The sequence below is a fragment of the Rhipicephalus microplus genome, chromosome 1 (assembly GCF_043290135.1).
Source record: "Rhipicephalus microplus isolate Deutch F79 chromosome 1, USDA_Rmic, whole genome shotgun sequence".
Taxonomy (NCBI): Eukaryota; Metazoa; Arthropoda; class Arachnida; order Ixodida; family Ixodidae; genus Rhipicephalus; species Rhipicephalus microplus.
Genome location: NC_134700.1, coordinates 231,117,609 through 231,139,308, shown reverse-complemented (window position 1 = coordinate 231,139,308; position 21,700 = coordinate 231,117,609). Strand labels below are relative to the sequence as shown.

Sequence of the window (21,700 nt, the reverse complement as noted above, 5' to 3'; positions counted from 1 at the left end):
AATTTCGAGAATATGCGTGGCATTCTTACATTCATGTTCCCATGATATATCCATCCAGCTTGTAATATTACTACGCTAAATAAAGTTACATTTCTCGCAAAGTGAAGTTTTACTGAATTACTGCAACTCCATATTCTAGAAAAAGAATTCAAAGCGGTTCACACTGGTGGTGTCAAGCCTGAAGGAGGTGCGTAGCTGGGTGGCCTGCCTCGTTTCTCTTTTCTTCTCAGTTTTTATATCGCACTTTTGTAAGCTTATTTATATTTGCGTCCTTCATATATTTTCTTTCTTTCTTCTTATTTCCCGCTTTTTTTTTCTTTCTGACACTCTTTGTTTGTCTTTTAGTTTTGTTTTTCTTATCGTGCCTGTTTCTTTCTATATCTGTCCCTGCCTATTTATTTCGCTGTCTCTTTCTTTCAACTTCATTCTTTCGCCCATCAGTTATTGCATCCCAGGCAAGACAAATAAATAGGCACACGTGTTCTGCGAGCGAAGCACAAGATGAAGAGGACGAGAGCTTACTTGCAGGGTCGTGTTGATTATGGTTTTCTGCTCACTCTGGCCGTACTAACGGTCGGCTTAAACAGCTCCGCTAATAAGAGAGCCTATAACGACTGACACAATTAACTGGCACATACCGACACAATAACTGGACCACCCGTGCGCTTTTTCATCCAGCGGCTGTGATTGGACTATACGCGGAATAGCGCGCTTTGCATCAAATGCGCTCCTTGCCACGGGTACAGTGTACTACCACGGGGTGGCGCCATGTATCAACGCCGAGCTCCATTGGCTGCTAACATTGCACAGTAGCCACTATAGTAGACAAATTTACGCAGAGCTGGCGCCGAATTACAACGGGAGAGGGCGATCGCGTTTCATCCCGTGCGCTGACGTAACTGCCTTCCTCCGTGTCATTGCAGTGTTTTCCCGCCCTCTGTAGCATGGAATTTCACACAAAACATCGGACCATCTTCCGCTAAAGGGAACCCCACGCAGACGCGAAGCAGCGGGCGCTAATTCTTACACTGGCGGCGACGTTGACGCTCATCAAGCGAAAGCCACGTAAAAGAGCGCGAGCGGTCTCTCTCTCTTTGTGTTGTGTGTGTGTGTGCGTGTGTGTTTACTAGCAGACGCTGCCTGCGAGGCGAGAGAGGGAAAGGGGAGCGACGGTTTTGCGAGAGCGAAATTCTGCACACTGTCAAATTCCGCCATGTTACTTTCGTGTCCTTCTTGTCTCTATGTCGTCGTATTGTTCTCGCGCTATAACTATCGTCCGCCATGTTGTCACATTCCGCCACTGACCGATGCTGAATGGCACAGCGGCATGCTATGACCTCTCTGATTGGCCTAAAATGGCGCCATTACGAAATTTGACAATATGGTGTGTCTAGAATAGCACCCTGTGTGTCTTCCTCAGCCGGCATGAGACGAGAGCATGCGCACTGCGGGAGTACGGCGGGATAGCATTGCACAGGCTAGTCAAAGAGCTGCTTCGCATCTAAAATTGTTGGCGTCCGGCGTACTCGTCGACGAGGGGAGAGTATGAAAACGCTTAACGCGTGTGACGAATCCCTGTAACTCTTCTATCTCATGAATTCGAGAATTTTTCAGGCAGTCGATTCGTGAGGCAATACACTTGAAGTCATTCGCTGATCATTTGAAAAAGTTCACGACCACTTTAAATGTTTCGTTGCACTAGGCCAGCTTGTGAGAAAAAAAAACACATTAACGCCATTTATTGTGGCAACAGTTAAAAGCTCAGCTGCACAATCTGCTGTGTTTGTTTATCCTACAGCTGTCAAACTCTCAACCACATCTTCATGCTTACCTTACAAGCACGGGCTTCAGCGTGGGGGAGGGGTGAAAAGGGGGCACTTGCCTCCCTAAGCCACTCCGGGACTGTCCCTTCTACCCAAGCGATTTCCACCCTCCCCCATCGCAATCTAACACGGGTTTTTGTCCTCCCCCCCCCCCCCCCCCCCCCCCCCGGAGAAAATCCTGCCGACACGCATGTCTACAAGCCAGCATTTCATGTGCACACAAAAGACCACTACTTATCAATCATGAACAGGCAACCAGAAACTGCTTCTTTAACATTTCTATTATCTTATGTAACCTCCTAGATGTGTGAGAAACCTACAATTAACATAGATATTTATCAAAACAAGAGTATATGTAAACATATGCTCATTATTCTGTATATACATACACTTTTATTTATCTGATAACGCTGGGGTAATATAGGGGGTTAACCATGTTGCATTACACAAAACCACAAGAATTGACTGAAGTGTGCATTTTATGTTTATTTTAGTCACAAACAGGTGGCAAAACCGTAATAGTTTAACCAAGCAGCTCGCTTGACCACATAAAACGGCAAGTTCTGAAAATTTACCAGGCAAGCTAGGCAAGCAAATAAGTCGAACGTTCGAATGCCACAGAACTGAACCAGTGATTGTGTTTCTACATGTCCGAGTAGAAGAAATACAACAGGGTACACTTTATTCATTTTTTATGGCTTCTAATAGACATATGTTTTTGCCAACCTTAAGACTCTGCTGACCATAACTGTTAGAAAAAGAAAAAAATATTAACTGCATGCCTGATGGTGCCATCAAACTGCAGTCTCTTGGCACTAGAGCCCAACGCTCCAGCCATCAGGTTAAAATTCCATGTATGCTTCTCAGATCAAACCTAAATAGTCTTTTGTGGGCATAGGTGCATGCTTCACATTGTTCAGCATTATCGAGAAGATATGAAGGCACCAGTTTTTATTAGGTCACTATGCAGCTGTGAAATGGGCCGACGAAATCCAACTTTATTGTTGTACATCTCTCTGCATGTACTTCCCCTAGCCATTATTCTTTTGGCGTACATCAAACACTCGTTTCATTTCAGTGATTTTACTACATCTCCTCACCATATGCTGTTGCTAGAAATGCTGTTTTGGCATAGCGTACCAATGATTGAATTCATAAAGTACACTGTACAAAATTATCATACATGCAGGCTGACAATGAAGGCATCTGTACAACATATTGCATTAGGTCAAATAGCATTTAAATAAATGCTTCACGAGAGCTCTGCCCTCCTGAAGAGCTTCTGTGTAAATCTACAATACACATAAAGATTCGAACATGTGCACTTCATCTCAAAACTTTTCCTCATCATAGTGAAAGAGACCACGAGCACTCCAACTCACTAATATCAATACAAGAATAAAAAAATGGTCGTGAATACAAAAGGATTTGAAGTAGAACAGAGAATGAGGGTGACAACAAGTTAAGCTACAGATTACCCCTTTTCGTGTGCAGAAATTAGAAAAGCAAGTTCAACAGCGGGAATGGGCATCTCTAGCAACAATTGCCTGCTAAAATTGAGGGCTTTGCATATTGCACTTTTGTCTTTCTCTTTAGTGCCACCCACAGAAACAGCTCAAAGGTTTCTAAAACACTGACATGGTTAACTGGGTATGAAGCAGTTGCATTGTGGTCTGTTAGAGAAAGGTAGGATACCCAAAGAGGAGTCATAGTATCCGCATCTGCACTAGTCTCTGAAAAGGAGGCACGAAAAAAGCCCTCATTCGACAACTGGCACTGGGAACCTAAGTAGGAAGGTGTGAGAATCGGCCTGAAACCTACTGCCGTCACATGGCAATTGCCTCATGTTAAACAAGTGTTTCATACTCATGTGTATCTCTAGAGGTTAGCAACTCAAAATGTATATTAGTTATTTTGGTTTCAAGTTATATCCTCACCTACTGATCAATGCTTGTCCATTCACGAATAACAATGGGTTGTACCATCAGACAGAAGAATTACAAACTAAGCAGTCATCACATCACTTTCGTTGGCTCATCTGTTGTCCACCAGTAGACTTCAGAAAAGCTGGAATCAATGTGTTCCTTGATTGTTAAAAAAAAAAAAAAGTGCAGCATGTGCTACAACACCCACTAAAGATTGCCACTGCCCCATTTGAGATTTACCAATAAATGGTGATGGGCCGAGGTTTTAGTTATATGACAATATTCATTTACAAAAATAGGGAACACTTTAAAAATTGCATGAGGTTGCGAGGAAAGTGTGGAAACAATATGCAGAGGCACCTGCCAGCATGCCATCCCTTTTAGCTACCACAAATATGCAGCTATTTCGAGTTTCTTCTGAACTGCAGGTTACTGCAACAATGTTCCTATACAGTGGTGTAGCCAGGAGACTGGTTTGGGAGGTTGAAGCACCACCCACCTTATTTTTACATTTTGCACATGTATGCACACACACGCCAACACATACACGAAGAACCGAACTTTTATATAACACAAGAACAAAAAAAGAAATTGTGTTTCAATGCAAAACGTCAGTTGGGATCTACCCCCAGGCTTTTACCAGAAAGGAAATCGGCCCCATTAGATACAAAAATAGCCAGAAATTTTATTCACCTGACAAGCACACATGTACAGCGAATTGAATTTGCACGAAAGGAAGGCGCAGCGCCCATCGAAGCCATTAATCACCCAAAGAGTAGCTTGAAAATGATGATCAAGGCATTGATGAAGATTAGAGGTACTGAAAAAGAAAATGTGTTCCATATTACGCACAGTCTATGAAGTTTAAGAACAGTCGCTACAACACAATAAGTGTGTCATGTTTCATTATAAAACACTAGCTCAAAACAACTGCAAAACAAACGAAAGTCATTCCAACAGCGCTGAAATAGCACACCGAGAACCAGAGAAAACATTCAGCAAATTCAGCCAACGCCTAACCTTACATGAACATTGTTTACGTCTTCCTGCTAGGGATTATGTCCTTGTGGTCATTTCACAGCTGCTAGGTAATGTTCTCTATATCGCGGCGTCAATCGAAGTTACCTTGCACAGGGATCAAAATGTGGTTTTTACAAGCACAATATGAGATCACCAAAACGGTGACGAAACTTACTCCTCATAACCGTCCGCACAGAATGAATCAGGTTAATTATCTGCGACTTAGCACCAGGCTCGAACCCATGTGCGGCTTGCTCTCTGCCCCAGTTTACTGAAAGAAAAAAGGAAATTTGCTTCCAGAAGACTGTCTTACATTGCACAAATATTTCACACCACACTGCTGGTCAACGATACAACAAATTCTCTTACTCTTCTCCAGAAATCGTTTCTCGTGCAGCACGGCGATGGCATTGATACATAATAGCGCAGCTTCAAACAAGTTGTACAGGGTGATCGCCATGAGGAAGCCCGGCTGGAAGGCAGAAAACAACCTCAATTTGACAGAATTTTGCTCAAGCGTCCATGCATGGCACAAGCAGCGACACGCGAAAGTCTGAAGAAGCGCATGTAACGACACATAGCATCGGCGATGTGAAGTATCCTATTGAATTTATAATAAAACAAGCACCCAATACTTTCGCGGTTGCATATAAAGCATAAAAAAAGCACAAATACTTATTACGTGCAATTCTTCGTTTACATCTTTAGCCGCTGCGGTTTTGTTCTTTATACTACTTTCATTGCTCTTTCCCGAAATTGGAACTAACGATATAAACATCGCGTATGTCATGTCTGACCGTGTTTCGCGCAATTTCCGTGGTACTGTGGGTCATTATTCGTCATTCAGTGTATAAAGCGCTGCGTAAACAGGTAAAAGTATCTTGTTTTTGCCTTCAACCGATTGGTGGTGTTTGGCAGTAACCATCTTTAGTATATTCGAATGTATGTGACCGCGCTGCTTGTGAAAACTGAGAGTTTTCGAACTTCAATCGCTGACGAACACATGTACGCCATGCAGAATGATGATACAGAGTAACGCAGTAAACGATTGTGTTCCCGCTTGTTGCGAGTGGAGTAATATTGAGTGATGGGGATGAGCAACTAGTTCGCAAGAAGATCACCGAACTATCTCTGTGTAAATTGAGTCAAACGCTAAGTTCAGGTTGGTTTCGCTCCGGTTATCACTCGGTTGTGTTTTCGCGCGTCTTGACATTGTTTACGTTTTCTTGCAATGACAGAAATGAGAGATCGAATGTTCCAAAACAAAATTGTGGTCAGCCTTATATTAAGACTTACGAAACTAACGCTGCCTGATGAAAAGCGCACTCGGGCTTGCCGAAACGCCCGCACACACCATCGTGCATTCACTTCCGTCATCGATGTGCTCAAAACACCACACATCCCAAACTTGAGCTTGAGAACACCATCCGCACATGAAGTTTAAAGCTACGTTTGCTGTACATGTGTAAAAAAAATGTGCACAGGAAGAAAGAAAACTGCTGATTCGTCGTTTTTAAGAACGTGCTTACTAGAACGCAAAAAATATTTAGCCCGCTAAAAGTTCACCGGCAGTTTATTACACAAAAGACGTGAGACTCTGCCCAGGCGGCGCTGCGAAAAACGCCGCCACCAGCGCTCCCATCGACGCGCCGGCCATAAATGGGTTGTGCAAAGCGAGCCGTCCGCAAGCAAACGTGCGTAGGCCCTCCTCTTTCGTTAGTCTTGAGGTGCGGTTTTCTGTAAATCATGGACCTGGCAAGCTTTTTTCTTCAATCCAACCTCGTTTCAGAAATGTAGAGAGTTCATCAAAAGGAACTGTGGGTGCAATGCGAAATATGTTTCAGTTATTTCGGTGTACTGCAACTGGCACATTAAGTGCAAGCAAGCATCGCATGACAAAGAGTTCGAGGCAAGCACTCTGATGCTCGTTCTGTAATGCCTAAATGCATTAAACTTGGGCATACACATGATGCCAAAGCGATGAAGTGCAAACACGAGCAATCTGTCTTACGATCAATGTTACGAAGCTTGCTTTATCCGGCACGAATAGCCCTAATGATTTTTGCCTTTTCAACTGCATTCTCCATTGATTTCTAGCTTCCTGTGTGTTGACCTGTTTTATTACGCATGCATTCTTACAAGACTCTGGTACTCTTCCCGTCAGGGGACACCTGGTAAACAGGGTGCCTAGTTTTTCTAACACAATCTGTCCTCCATCTTTCAGCAGATCTGATGTTACCTGATCCTCACCAGCAGCTTTGCCTCCTTGTATGCTCTCCAAAGGTCACCATCATCATGCTCTCCATCATCTTAATACATAAGAAAGGAGATGACAAGAACTTGAAGAATTACAGGCCGATCAGCTTGCTCTCTGTAGTATACAAGCTATTTACAAGGGTAATTGCTAACAGAGTAAAGAAAACATTAGAATTCAATCAACCAAAGGAACAAGCAGAATTTTGAACAGGCTACTCAACAATTGACCGCATTCATATTATCAATCAGGTAATAGAGAAATGCTCAGAGTATAACTAACCACTATAAATAGCCTTCATAGATTACGAGAAGGCGTTTGATTCAGTAGAAATATCAGCCGTCATGCAGTCAGACACTGCGGAATCAGGGCGTAGATGAAGTATATATAAACATTCTGGAAGAAATCTAGAGGGGATCAATTGCTACCATAGTGCTTCATAAAAAAAGCAACAGAATACCAATCAAGAAGGGTGTAAGGCAGGGGGACACAATCTCCCCAATGCTATTTACCGCGTGCTTACAGGAGGTTTTCAGAAGCCTAGAATGGGAACAGTTAGGGATAAGAGTTAATGGAGAATACCTTAGTAACCTGCGCTTCGCCGATGACATTGCATTGCTGAGTAACACAGGGGACGAATCGCAACTCATGATTACGGAGTTAGACAAGGAGAGCAGAAAGGTGGGTCTTAAGATTAATCTACAGAAAACGAAAGTAATGTACAACAACCCCGGAAAGGAGCAGTGCTTCGAGATAGGTAATAGTGCACTTGAAGTTGTAAAGGACTATGTCTACTTAGGGCAGGTAATAACCGCAGAGCCAAACCACGAGATCGAAGTTACTAGAAGAATAAGAATGGGGTGGAGCACATTCGGCAAGCACTCTCGAATTATGACAGGTAGATTGCCACTATCCCTCAAGAGGAAGGTATATAACAACTGTATCTTGCGGGTACTTAGCTACGGAGCAGAAACCTGGAGACTTACAAAGAGGGTTCAGCTTAAATTGAGGACGACGCAGCGAGCAATGGAAAGAAAAATGGTAGGCGTAACCTTAAGAGACAAGAAGAAAGCAGAGTGGATTAGGGGACAAACGGGGGTTAAGGATATCATAGTTGAAATAAAGAAGAGGAAATGGACATGGGCCGGGCATGTAGCATGTAGACAGGATAACCGCTGGTCATTAAGGTTAACTAACTGGATTCCCAGAGAAGGGAAGCGGGTTAGGGGGAGACAGAACGTTAGGTGGGCAGATGAGATTAAGAAGTTTGTGGGTATAAATTGGCAGCAGCAAGCACATGACCGGGTTAACTGGCGGAACATGGGAGAGGCCTTTGTCCTGCAGTGGATGTAGTCAGGCTGCTGCTGCTGATGATGATGATGATTACGCATGCTAGAATGTTCTGTTGACGGTTGTCATCCGTTTGTATATACTGCAAATGGGGATACATGCGTGTCCACTTTCTTGGTGTACAACAAAAGGCGAAACCGAGGCCTATAGGATAGCTCCGGCAATCACGGAGACCCAACGGCAAGAAAAAAGTGATTGTGGTGTCACGGTCATTTGGCGATTTACCTTTGTGACGTACGTGTTTGCATTTCCTGGTTAAAGCCAGAACTCAGAGCCTTCAAAACCCTCAGATGCAATGCTGTGCAACTTCAAAATGTCGGTGGCCACGGCGTGTGCGATGTTTATCGCGCGCTTCACCTGTCTACAGCTGCACGGCGCGCACTGCAGTCAGAAGCTCTGTTAAGCTTGATAATCAAAGTTACCACGGTTCTCCATCAAAGCTACTCAAAACAATAACAGGGGACCTACATTATCACACTTTTTCATGCGAACGGCTGTAAAGAACGGAGTAATTCGCTCACGTAACACGTTCGCAACAACCTGTATCTAGCGCGCTCGCCGTTCTGCTTTGCAAAAGCTGCGGAAATCAGTAAAACTGAAGTCCTTTATGTCCATAGCAATTCACAATGCATTAGTAGCATCGACTGGGTTCTTTTTTCGTAGAGCGCGGAGCTGTTGCGTCTGCTGTTGTTTTCGGCATCATTCAGGCAAGTGAACCAGCAAGCACTTCAGGGCGGTTCGTTGACGCAGCCCACTAGCGGAGAGAAATTCGTAGCTCTTTTTCTAAGTCTTGAATATGCAAAAACACCTAATATTTAGCTCAATCGTTGTTTCGTACGCTGTAGTTGCAGCTGGTTGCGCAGCAAACTGTGCGAGGGAGTCAGGCTTTGGTTTACCCAAAACTGCGTCGACAGGTGGCGCTGCATGTCCACAAGATTCTATAGTCTGACGTCCATATGCCACGGTGAATGTTCGCTGACATTATGGTTACTTCACTGCGTTACAGCTTTTCTTCTGCGGGTGCCACGGTGGCATATAGTGGTCATGGTGCTCAATTACTGCCCCGAAGGTCGCGGGATTTAATCTCGGCCGTGACGCGCACCTCGATGGAGGGGAAACGCTAGAGGCCCGTTTACTTCGATTTTACAGGATTTTGGTGCGAGTAATCTTGCCCCAAGGCGTCCATCATAATCATAGCATGGTTTTGGTATGTTAACCCAGACAATTTTCAAGGCGACAACCTTAGACACCTCAATCAAATGGGCAATTTCACTGTCTTTTGCCGTCGGGGACGAATGATGCAAAAAACGTCACATAGTTACGTTATAATCACCGTCACGTCACAGGTCGCAAAATATTACCTACCCTTTTGAGTATCATGGCAGCATTGAAATTTTTGTGCTCTTGTTATCAGCGTTAATCTGGTAAAAGCTTGTGAGGCTTTTTCCTCTTGTTTTTACTCCAATGAAACTGCCCATTCATGTGCAACCTATGAAAAAAATACCTCAGCAGGACCTTTGGTGACATGCATTGTGCGAAAAGGGGAAGTGTGCTTTAATTGATTGTCTTAATTGCCACATGCCATGTTAGAAAGTTTAAACTAAAACATTGTATGCATATCAGTTTTATATGGCTTACTGTGTACATCTTTTCTCTTGACACTACAATGTATCATTGATTCTGTTTTGAACTGTTTCACTTGCAGCTATGGATGATCTGGCATGTCCACGATGCCGGACAACAAAGTATCGCAACCCTTCACTGCGACTTCTGGTCAATGTCTGTGGCCATGCCCTCTGTGAGAACTGTGTTGAGCTTCTCTTTGTTAAAGGTTCAGGGGCCTGTCCGCAATGCAACGTGCCTTTGAGAAGAGGTCAGTCTTTTTACATTTAGCAAGTTATCCTATTACACATCCTGGTTATCCTAGAAAGCGAAAAATCGCCTATATTTATATCTACAAATTTTTTATTGTTTCCAGGTTTAGCTGTTCTTGCGATTACGTAACCATAAGATAGGCTGCAATTGCAAAGATTTGAAATTGGTATAATATGTGGCATAATATATGGCATAATATATGGTACTGGTATAATATAGGGCAGTACACTTGTCTAATGTATGGGTTCTAAGGGGTACGTCGTCGTAATCTTGTTGAAAGCCTTCTCTCTCGCTGTCTTGCGGTGATGACTATGACTATACGTGGCAATAAGATGACTTGTTTTCAACACACTGATTGTTCTTGAGTGAAACAGAGGCTGCAGCCATTGCAATCACTGCTGTGATGTAAGCATCAAAGTCGGGCTTACCTTTTTGGTCATCAGTGGTGACCACACAGGCCATTTGTTTGGCACATAAATTCATGGTCATTAGTATTGCGACAAAGGTGCACTTGCAGTACATGTGGGTGTTACCATCTAATCAATTGAGTTGTTTCAACTGGCCTCATAAATCCCACTTAGAAGGGCCGTGCAACACTCTTTGAGCATGGTAAAAAAATGCTGCAGAGTGGTAGTCAAGGCTGCCGAGAACACATGTGCCAAATATTATAGTATAGTACATGGCCTGGAATGTGCAGTAAACTCTCCAAGTCGTTAAAGATTGCTTTGTCTTCTCTTGACGAATGACGCTACAGGCTCTAAAATTACTGCATCGCAGGCCAAGTATCAGCCATTGGCTTATTTGAGCATGACGTGCTTGGTCGATGCCAGGGCTGCTACAGGAGGCCGCGACTTGTCCACACGTTCACGCGCGATTGATCTGAAAAACCCAGCATGCAAAGAGAAAAAAAAACTATCCAAAAGTGTTGAAGGTGATGAGGTACATGTGTCGTTTCTTCTCCCGTTCAATACTTCCCTGCTTAGCTTCCAGCGCTTTCGTCGGGACAAGAGAAGAGAGAATTCAATGGCTGCGTGTGACTAATTTTTGTAACTGCGCTCGTACTGGACAGATTCTGAAAGTTTTTGTGGCGGTGAATTCGTGAGGCAGTAAGCTCCTGTAGAAAAGCCATTCTGTGGCTACTTGGAAAAGCGTTGCAGGGCCCCTTTAAATCAAACTTCTCTTTGGATGTCAGTGGTACTGGTTACAGCTTCCATGTAACAATGTTAACAACAATAAATTTTTGCTATAATTCTGTTCAACGACAGCTTAAAGTGTGTATAACCCATCATTCGAGCACTGCCACATAAAGCTCATGCTGTGTTTGTCTGCAGCCAACGTGTATAACTACTTACACAACTTGCAGGCAATTTTCGGCTGCAAATTTTTGAAGATTCTAAGGTGGAGAAGGAGGTGGACATACGACGGAAGATACTCAAGGTATGTGTTCATCTTTCTTCTCTTGATATTGTTTTCTTAGATGGCAAAGTACAGATTGCTTACTGTGGTTGGATTTGATATCTTTCTCTTCACAACATTAAACCTAAGACTTGATCATTCTCATGGATAAATAAAAGAGTGAATTTTCATAGGTTGAAAGACGTGACATGAAAGATATAAGCTTGGAGTTCTAAGGCTTTTTATTTTGCATGTAGCCACTTCATAAACCATCAAAAGCTTTCTTGTGTCATAAAAACAGAGTTTTTAATGGGATCTAACAGGCAATCATGGCAAGAAAAGTATAGGGATCGTTATTAGAAGTAATTGTAATGTATATCTGAAGAAAGAAAAGTGGACGAAAAGATCACTTGTCGTGGGCAGGGACTGAACCTGCGACCTTCGAATAACGCATCCAATGCTCTACCAACTGAGCTACCATGGCGGCTATCCCCCGTCCACTTTATGGGGTATATATGTGCATTAAACATGGGAGTGTAAGTCAGCATTACTTGTAGCCATGACAGTGAGTGTGGATTACTCGTTATCTGCCTGTTTGGCATCAGGTAGCACGTGAACTTATTATGAGCTGGCATATGACCAATGATCTCTTGTATACGACCTGAAGGCATCAAGTCTGCTAGAACGAGAGCCTCGCTACGAATGAAAGAAAGAAGTGTTTGCGTAATGGCTGGCTTTCTTTGTTAGACACAATTTTTAATGAGATCTAACAAGCAATCATGTCAAGGAAAGTATAGGGGATGTTATTAGAACTAATTGTAATGTATACCTGAAGAAAGAAAAGTGGGCAAAAAGACAAAGTGCCACTTGGCTAACTGAAAAGAGCACCAGTTCACTACATACTACAGGTAGCATCAACCATGTGCTGCTAAGGCAGGACGGAACCTTATCTCCTTGGGTTTCAGCCACATGTGATGGCATTCTTGCTAAACTGACTCCTTACATTTTGAACGCTACACTCCAACATTTCTGCGCAGAATTAGAAAAAGAAAGACCTGGATGGAATGGGAGAAAGGAAAAAGAAACCGGGTTGTCCCGACTTGGCAACATGATGTAAGCTTGAAATGACAATGAGCTGTTCACGCGCTCATGTAGTGGACTTGGAACCCATTCACATGGGTGAACGGGTGCTCACTGACATTTTAGTTTGTTCTAGCTGAGGAAGCTTTTTGTTTTAGCTTGAATCACAGCTACCACATTCCGATAATGGCCAATGCAAAAACATTGCATTTTTTTTCTTCTGTGTGCAAGACTCTGTGTTAATTTTTATCAATGTGCCATCACATAACTTTTTGCATTTCACCCCCACTGAAGTTCCAACCCGAGAAGCTGCAGCCCAGACCTTGCAACTGGGATTCATTCTGTAAACTCACATTTAGCGGTAAACTTCATTATCTTTGTGTTACCTTATTTTGATTATCTTTGTCAGTTGGCTCGAAAATTATAAAGACACATCGCACTTCTTGGCTTGGATGAAGTAAAACTATACGGAGAGCCAAGCTGCTGCACAGTGCCCACAGTCCCCATGCTGCTCGGTCATTTATTTCACTGTTGGTACCAGGTGCCTTGATTATCGGTGTACATGCAAGATGAAAGCAAAAGTGGAAGTCTGGTCACTTGGTATGTTTTACATATCTGAGATAAATGGCAGCCTCTGAAAGAAAGGTACAGTCGTGGCATTCTACTCTGCAACTCTTTCCTGACCGTTACAAAGAGGACATTGTACCAAGCTTATAAGCTTTTTATGACCGTGAGAAAAATAGTGTACCAAGCTTGTCAGAATTTTTTTATTTACTTATTTATTTTCAGCTCAGCTTGAAGAGCTGTTCTTTCTGAACAAAATGGCACACTAGTTTCAATTCTACAAGGCTGATTTAAAAAATTGGGTATAAATTTTGGGGAAGGCATCACTCTATGGCAATAAAAAACAATGAGAGACTTATTGCACAACATGGACGTGTGTCTATCGTGTGTCAGAAAGCATGACTATACAGACCGGTCATCAAAACACTGCACACCACGCTTTCATTCACATATGGTGAGGAGGCAGTCATGTTGTATTTGGGATTTTGAAAGGTGCCAATGTAAGAGAAGGTGAGACCCAAATGGCACAACATAGATGCATGTGTCCATCTGGTGTAAGGAATTACCACTACAGTTTAACCCTTATATAAGAGACATGCACTTGGGAGCGATTTTCGTCTTTTACATGAGGTGTCTTTATAAGCAGGTTACCCCATATGCATTCTCTTATCGACCTCTACTTCAAAGCAGGCACACTGGTGTCCCTTATTATCAGTGTCTTAAAGGGATTCGATTGTACTATATGCGATAGGACAAGTATAGTCAGCATAAGTTCACTGTGTGACAAATGTTTCTTCTTGATGACTGTAGTGATTATTGGTTACATTGGTACAATATTTCATAAATGTACTCATTAGCAATCGTAAAGAGGGCTTATGTCTCATTAATAAGAACTGTTGAAGCACGGGCAAATTGGTCAGCCATGAAGTTAGCTAGTATTAGCTTGACACATTAGCGCCTACCTTTCTCTTTAATAAGTCTGTGTCATGTCTATTTTTATATGTGCCGCACTAATACAAGCTAAATCATGTTAATGCTGCAATATAGTGTGCTAGGTTTCAGTCATGTGTACTGTGAAAGTGAGGACAAACCCATGCTGACTAACTAGCTATGAAACCACATTCCTTCATTAATTTATGTGGCTGTCAGTGTTCTCGTAGGCTAGACGTCCATGTAATCTGAACTGGGAGAGTAAGTTGTATAAGTAAACTTTGTTTGCTACTTTCATTTATTTTGAAGAGCTTTTCATAATTTAATCAACAGCACCCTACTCTACAGCACTAACTGTGCTAAAAACAAAGGTATGGTCTAAGTATAATAATATGATAGAATTTTAGTGTTTACTTGTGAGGACTTGTGTTGCATTTTGGTAAATTTCGTCGTTGAATACATTTTCTCTTTGTGTTTAGTTTGACTTTTGAACTCTGTTGTCATGAAGTAAAAGGCAAAAATGGTGTTCTCTAACACTTTTGATGTCAATAATATGTGATGCTCTTAATTTGGTTTTTCAGGACTACAACAAGCGTGAGGAGGACTTCGAGACACTGCGGGCTTACAACGACTACCTTGAGGAAGTTGAAACCATAATTTACAACCTTGCCAATGAAATCGATGTCGAGGCCACACGACGGAAAGTTGAGCAATACAAAAGGGAAAATAAGGCTCAAATACAGAAAGGAAAGGTAATCAGTCATGGCTTGCGTGCCCTCAAGCTCAGAGAGCATATCTGTCAGGCATTGTTTGCATGGGTGTGTTTTGTTGACTGGTTTCCTTTGCTAAGAATGCTTTTTAGTGAGCTCAAGCTTCTGCAGGAACTATGTCATGCTTGCTCAGCAAACACCTGATCATTCAGTGCATCACACATTTATAATACAAACCAGGCTATAGATAGCAAAACAAAACATGATATAAACTATGGCCCCATCTTGTATACTTGTTACTGGCAGGACAGCTTTGGAAGTCTTGGAACTATGGACTGTTCTTGGTTATATGACAACCATAAGTGTTGCTTTATTTACTATTAGCCTTGTGGCATAGCGTGGCCCCATCGTGTGTTTTTATTGTTCTCCTGTCAACCTATTTCAGCTCCGAGCTGCATGCTTTTTACATTTCTGGGAAAATGAGAGGAGGCTAATGACTGTTCATTATAGCATATAATAAAACAGCGATCAAGTTCACAAAGGCACGTGGGAATCTGGCTGCACATTGTCAGTTTGAAGTGTCTAAGGGAAACCTTCTCTGGTGGATTATGCAAAAGAATGGAATCAAGACATGTAGAAATCAAGAATGTTGTGGTGTTTGCACTAGAGCTGTATTCGTGATAACTATGGGTGACCTTCAAGTGAAATGAAATCCAGATTAAAGGTGTTCCGTTAACATATGCCTTTAGGCTTAAGACCTATGAGCGCACATTGCAAATGCTTTCTAATAGATTGCAAAGTTTCAGAAAGATACAGTTCGAGCCCTGTCTCATGCTTGGCTTGAGCCCTGCTTGAGAGCTATGTTTCAGCTTGACCTACATACTGGTTTTTGCAGTGGTATACAGTAGACTACCTTAAAGGCGAACTGCAAGGGACCACGATCATTTGTTCGTCTTATCAGGAGTTGGTCTTATCAGAAGTGCCCCCGAAAACCAAATGCTAACATGCCAAGTACACCTAAATATGTTGCTTGAAAACACTGAATGAAGTATATCGTTACAATGTGAAGGAAAGGTGTAAGAAAAAGCATTCATTTGGCTCAGCTTGATAAAAGCAATGCTGTCAACTAGAGTATTCTAACGAGTACTCGATTTCACAACTTCATAATAAATATGCTCAGGAATAAATTGTACCACATTTTAACAATAAAACTGTAGCACAACCCTGTTTTGTAGACTTGAAAAAGATATAAAGGGAAGACGAGCACAATTTTTCTTCAAAGAATGGAAAATTTATCCTTCTGGCTGGTCACCTTTCAAGAGGCTGTTTTACTGGATTTGCTATCACTTTTGGATACGCTTTCATTGCATATCGCGACCTTGACAAACGTAATATACGCCAAGTTGCTTATTAAAGTCTTCAAGGTTTTTTTTTTTTTTTTGAGGTTCGGATATTTCCCAATTTTCAGCTGGCAGTAGCTTTCCCTGAACGACATGCAGCTGAAGATCTCCGTTTACACTACTAACGATGGCAAGCCTCGGCCACACAAGAAAGACACATCGCAGCTATATTTAGTGCGCAAAATAACGTTCCTTTGTTGTGCACTTTCATAATGAAAATGGTGCATCACAGTTTGCGGAATTTCGCTGGGAACAGATATGATGTGCACAGGCCCGATGCAAAACAATGCAAACTGACCCAAACATGGCTCGGTGCCATTGTGTGATGACATTAACAATGCATCTGACTCCTCTGATGGGAGTACTATAATAGTGCCACATATGTGGTTTCGGTTTCATGTGATTATGATGTACAGGTAATACTCATTCCCGTTTTTACTTTCATTTGGCTTTTCTTCACCCCCCCCTTTCCTTGCATTTTCCGCTCTAGCCAAGCTCCTGTGTTCTTCCGTTGTCAACTGAAGAACGCGAGGAGAATACGAAAGGATGAACGCTTTTTGTTGCTTTCTTTGCTTAAAGCCGGCTCTTTGTCCACTTACAGGCTAGCGGTGAGGAAGATACCAGCTTTATGCGCTGACCTTTCTCTTCCAGTTATCTCGCTTTATCAGTCAACATGGCAGTTATCTTTCGATATCCTTTGAGTTTTCGTACCAGGAAGTTCTTTTGTTTTTGCTTTCTTTTGTTTTTGCTTTCTCTTGTTTGCCTGGATGCCCCCTCAAGACTATGATGTTCGTTGTGCAGAATCCCCTCCGTTCGTCGTTGTTGGTCGCTGTGAGAGTTGGTCTTAACAGAAGAGGTCTGTTACGCGGTTCATCTTCAGCAGATTTTTCTTGCATTGAGTCTACGGGAAGCCAAACAAACACTCCCGTGTTGTTCGTCTTAAGTGAAAATTCGTCTTAAAGTACGTCTTAAAAGGAGTTCACTCTATTACTATCTGTTTATTCACATCATGCTTATGCTTTCTTCCCGTAAAAAGTGCATGCAGACGGAAGGGGGGGGGGTGCGCTATTATATGAGCTAAGATTTTCTAGAGAGGAACTAGTAGTGTTGAGACTTGAACCAATTTACAGGTAACACTCCCTATAATGGTCATTGCTGGCATAACCAAAGAATCCCTTGTGATGAAATTTCTAGTTCATTTAGCAGAATGCCTGGCACACATGGGGAGGGTTTGCAGAAGTAGATAAATATTACAGAACTGGACACTGAAAGCAGAAGAGTAGGTCTGAAAATTAATATGCATAAAACTAATGTGTAAAAGTCTTGACAGAACATATCACTTTACGATAGCTGGAGTGATGCTGGAAGTTGTAAATGATAATGTCTACTTAGGACAGGTAGCAACCGCTGAACTGAACCATGAGAGTGAAGCAACTAGAAAAATAAGGATCGGATAGTTCGCATTGGTAAAACATTCTCAAATCATGAATGGTAATCTACCACTAACCCTTAAGAGGAAGGTATAAAACAGCTGCATTTTGCCAGTACTTACCTATAGAGCGGAAACCTGGCGGCTTACAAAAAGGGTTCAGCTTAAATTGAGGACTACGCAGTGAGCGATAGAAAGGAAAATGATCAATGTAACCTTGGAGACAGGAAGAGATCAGGGTGGGTCAGGGTATAAAGTGGGGTCAAGGATATCGTTGTTGAAATCAAGAAGACGAAAGAGACATGGCTTGGGCATGTAGCGTGTAGGAAGGATAATCACGGGTCATTTAGTGTAACTGACTGGATTCCCAGAGAAGGCTAACGCACGAGGGGGAGACAAAGTTAGGTGGGCCGATGAGATTAAAAAGTTTGCAAGTATCAAGTGGAAGAAGAAAGCACAAGACCGGGTCACTTCGTGGTACATGGGAGAGGCCTTTGCCCTGCGTAGTCAGGCTGATAATGATGATCATGACCTTGGAAACCACCCATTTTGGTATCACATATGCACTATCTACACTTTATCAGAATGATATAGCTGAAAACACACTGTGCTGAGAACAGTTATTTGGGATAAGTGGCAAAAAGAAAAGAAATAATAGAGCTCAATCGGACATCCGTATCCTTACATCATAAGTATTACAAAACTCCAGGCTGGTGCGAATAGCAAATTTCAGGTTCGAAGCAAATTTGGAACGAATAATTATTTGGTTGAATAATTTTGAATTTTATTTGAATAGTGTATATCACATTTTATAAAAGAAAATCAGCATATTTGTTATGATCCAATTAACCTCCACAACATTTTTTAAAATTTAAACAAGGCATGTACAAATGTCGTTCTACTTGGTTCAAAAGAAGTGGAAGCAACTTTCAATAGTAGCAGGGTCTGACTTTCGGTAGAATGCGAGTGATAACCACTAAACCATGTTGCATAACAAAATTTAATATACTTGGAACTTGTAAACCGGTATAACAAGCTTTTAATGAAGAAATGATGGATCGATGTGGCAGTAACATGTTCATTTAACCTTGAAGTGGGGATTCGGGACAGTATGGATTTCCCCTACACAAGTGTTTTTATGGTATAGTATTTTTTCACTTCAGGGAAACGACCTTTGCAGTGCGTTTCATGCAGAGAAAAACTTGTTTGTTTCTTCATTTCGAAATTTCCAATAATTTAAATTTTAATACATTAGTATTTGTTCAAATAATTGAAGGATTCGAATATTCGCGTGAGCCTACAAAGTTCACATTGTATGCAGCTTTCCGAGTTGCTGTTGCTACATAACTTGTAGACTGCCTATGGGGCAAAAAACTCTCAATGTGGCACTAACACTGCCAGTGAAGTGCTCGCTTACTTTACAAACTCTGTTGATCCACTTCATGAGTGTAAGCAATTGCAATCAATGCTTACTTAATTTAAAAGTTTGAAACCAGAATGACATAAAAAAAAGTGGGGGATAGGAACTTATTGCAAAGATCAGATGATCAGGTAACATCAGACAGTGCTAGGGGCTTCAGAAGTCAAATGCGTCATGAAATCCTGTACCATGTCGGTGACAGCAAAGCACAGCACTTTGTTGTGAAGTTATGGGTAACATAAGAAGATGCAGGGGTTGCATGGGTGCATTGCACACGACGTGGTGTCGTTTGTTCCGATGCCTCTTCGCGAGGGTGCATGTTTGTTCTGCTTGTGCCATGTTTATAAATACAGTAAATGTAACATTACATGGTGCCTTGTGATATGGCGAATGTGTATTGTTCTCATAAAGGCGCATTTACTCTAGACCAGCACGATACTGACATGACCCCGACGAAAACACGAGGCAGGCGCAAACCATTTGCTGACGAATCGCCCGCCGCCACCTCAAAAGACGGCATTTCATCGTAATGTAATATGATGACAGACCGAAAACACTAGCAAAACGCATCCGCAGACCGGTCATCGGCATGTCTGCAGGGGATCTGCGGCTGAGCGAAAATTTGCCCAATGTCTTTGTTTTCCCACAAAGATTTTCCCACAATATGCCCCCAAGATTTCCCACAAAGCAGGAAATCTTGGGGAAGTTAACAATGCCCTCTCCAAGGCTTCTGCGGCATCTGAATAGGTAGCTTGAGCACCCAACTGAAGTCTTTTCTTCTCTTTCCTATTGCGTCTAACCACCCCATCCCTCGTCATTGTGGTTTCTGGTGACAATGGCACAGCAGTGAGTTTGGCTGAAAATGAGGCGCAGGGGTGCAAGTTTAGTCAGTGTCGCTGCGTGTGCCTCCAATGTGACTACAGTTGGCCAACGAAAAACTGCGAGCACGACAAGGCGTGGGCGGAGTCTTCGCGAGACCACCGGCGGACTGTTTGTGTCTTTGCAGTGTACATAAACATACAACAAGACAAAAGACACTCCCTATGACAGCCCGAAGACCAAAATCGATGTAGAAATGTCATGTCTCTCAAGTGTAAACGTGCCTTTGCTCTTGTCACTCACTTCCATGATAACTGTGAAGGAAGTCATCAAATAAAAGAGTTAATGAGAAAAGGTTTGAATGATAGAAATCAAGAATGCAATTATAATTTGAGTAAATAACATAGGCATACATCGGCACATGGTAAAGCCATTTTCTTATTTTGTACTTATTCACTGTATGATATTGCAATATAGCAATCACTATTCATTATTTGCATATTATAACCCACAGTCATCATCAGTCTATTTTCTCTTGGGAGTACAAAAGACTCAGTTTAAACAAAATCTGAAGGGACCAGGAAAATGTGTAACAGAGTATAATATTCAAGTCTGAAACCAAACATTTTAGGGGCAGTGGTTCCATTTAAGCAGCAATTTTATTTAAGAGATTTTTTTTAATAGGAGTCTTCTGCAGTTATTTCGAATGACAATCTGGATAGCATTTTTAATGTAAGATCGTTACTTGGCTCAAATTGCAACCGCACTGCATACGAATCTCCCGATCTTCCCAGGGGACTCCTGAATTTGGACCAGCCCTTCTGATTAGATGGGCATGGCCATAAATCTCTTAATGAACAGCTCTAACACCACCCAATATGAAAATAGCAAAAAACTGTTCTAAATAATTTTTATGTCTCTGCGGGACCCTATCTTCTGCCCACTTATGTAAAGGGACATGACGCTACTGCATTTATTTGTGGCCTCTGTTCCTGCCTCAAACTAAAGTCTCCCTCTGCACCAGCATCATGTTGCACGTGGTTTTTGCTACTGAGTAGAAGTTTTGTGTGCTGTGTTGCATTATGCCAGCTCTGTATATTGATAAAATATTGTATGAACGTCTTTTGCACAATTTATTATTTTGCTGCTGTTTTCGATGCTCCTGGGTGAAATTGCCCGTTTTTTCATATAGCTCCAAAGCTTTCTTTTTGAGATATGTGCATAAGTCTTTACTGCAGCTTCATGTCACTATCAAACGGATGGCAGCTTTCTCTTTCATGAAACCTTCTTCACGGTTTATTTGCACAAAACTTTTTTACACAACTGCAAGGAGAGCTGTTTTGCAGGTGTATATAAATGTGTGTGCCTGTTAACAAGACCCTGGCTTTATTTTATTTTTTTAACAGTTGAAAGCATCGAAAGATGAAGAGTACTTGGAAGAGCTTTTGGAACAAGAACGACAGGAGACCGAGCTGAGGTATGGCACATGATTTATGCATTGCGATGTTGCCATGTAAGGTGATGCATAGCTGTAAACTTGCTGCTGTTACCGTGAACACAAAAATTTTGTGACAATGAAAGCTTGAGCGAGTTGATAGGGATTCGTACTTCTTATTATGTGCTTTGCAGTGCTTGGACAATAGGCGAATCGATAGACAGGACAAGTGCAAATTCACAAGTGAATTTTATTGAAAAGTGGAAAGATA

General features: G+C 42.1%; 2 protein-coding genes across 2 annotated transcripts in view; one reads left to right on the top strand and one right to left on the bottom strand.

The window, feature by feature from the left end:
- Positions 1–4,408: 4,408 nt before the first annotated feature.
- LOC142811601 (immediate early response 3-interacting protein 1-like) lies at positions 4,409–5,337 on the bottom strand. The gene is made up of 3 exons (XM_075891586.1): positions 5,138–5,337; positions 4,944–5,039; positions 4,409–4,568 (listed from the first exon to the last, which is right to left on the bottom strand). The coding sequence occupies exons 1-3, from the start codon at positions 5,226–5,228 to the stop codon at positions 4,513–4,515; spliced, it is 243 nt and encodes an 80-aa protein (XP_075747701.1). The 5' UTR covers positions 5,229–5,337; the 3' UTR covers positions 4,409–4,512.
- A 186-nt stretch (positions 5,338–5,523) lies between these two features.
- Positions 5,524–21,700, top strand: part of LOC119159550 (CDK-activating kinase assembly factor MAT1-like) — a 32,756-nt gene continuing 16,579 nt past the window's right edge. Inside the window, exons 1-5 of the mRNA XM_037412352.2 lie at positions 5,524–5,638; positions 10,078–10,245; positions 11,611–11,684; positions 14,798–14,968; positions 21,401–21,471. Coding sequence (XP_037268249.2) covers positions 10,080–10,245; positions 11,611–11,684; positions 14,798–14,968; positions 21,401–21,471 — 482 coding nt within the window. The 5' untranslated portion in view covers positions 5,524–5,638; positions 10,078–10,079. The remainder of the gene's footprint in view (positions 5,639–10,077; positions 10,246–11,610; positions 11,685–14,797; positions 14,969–21,400; positions 21,472–21,700) is intronic.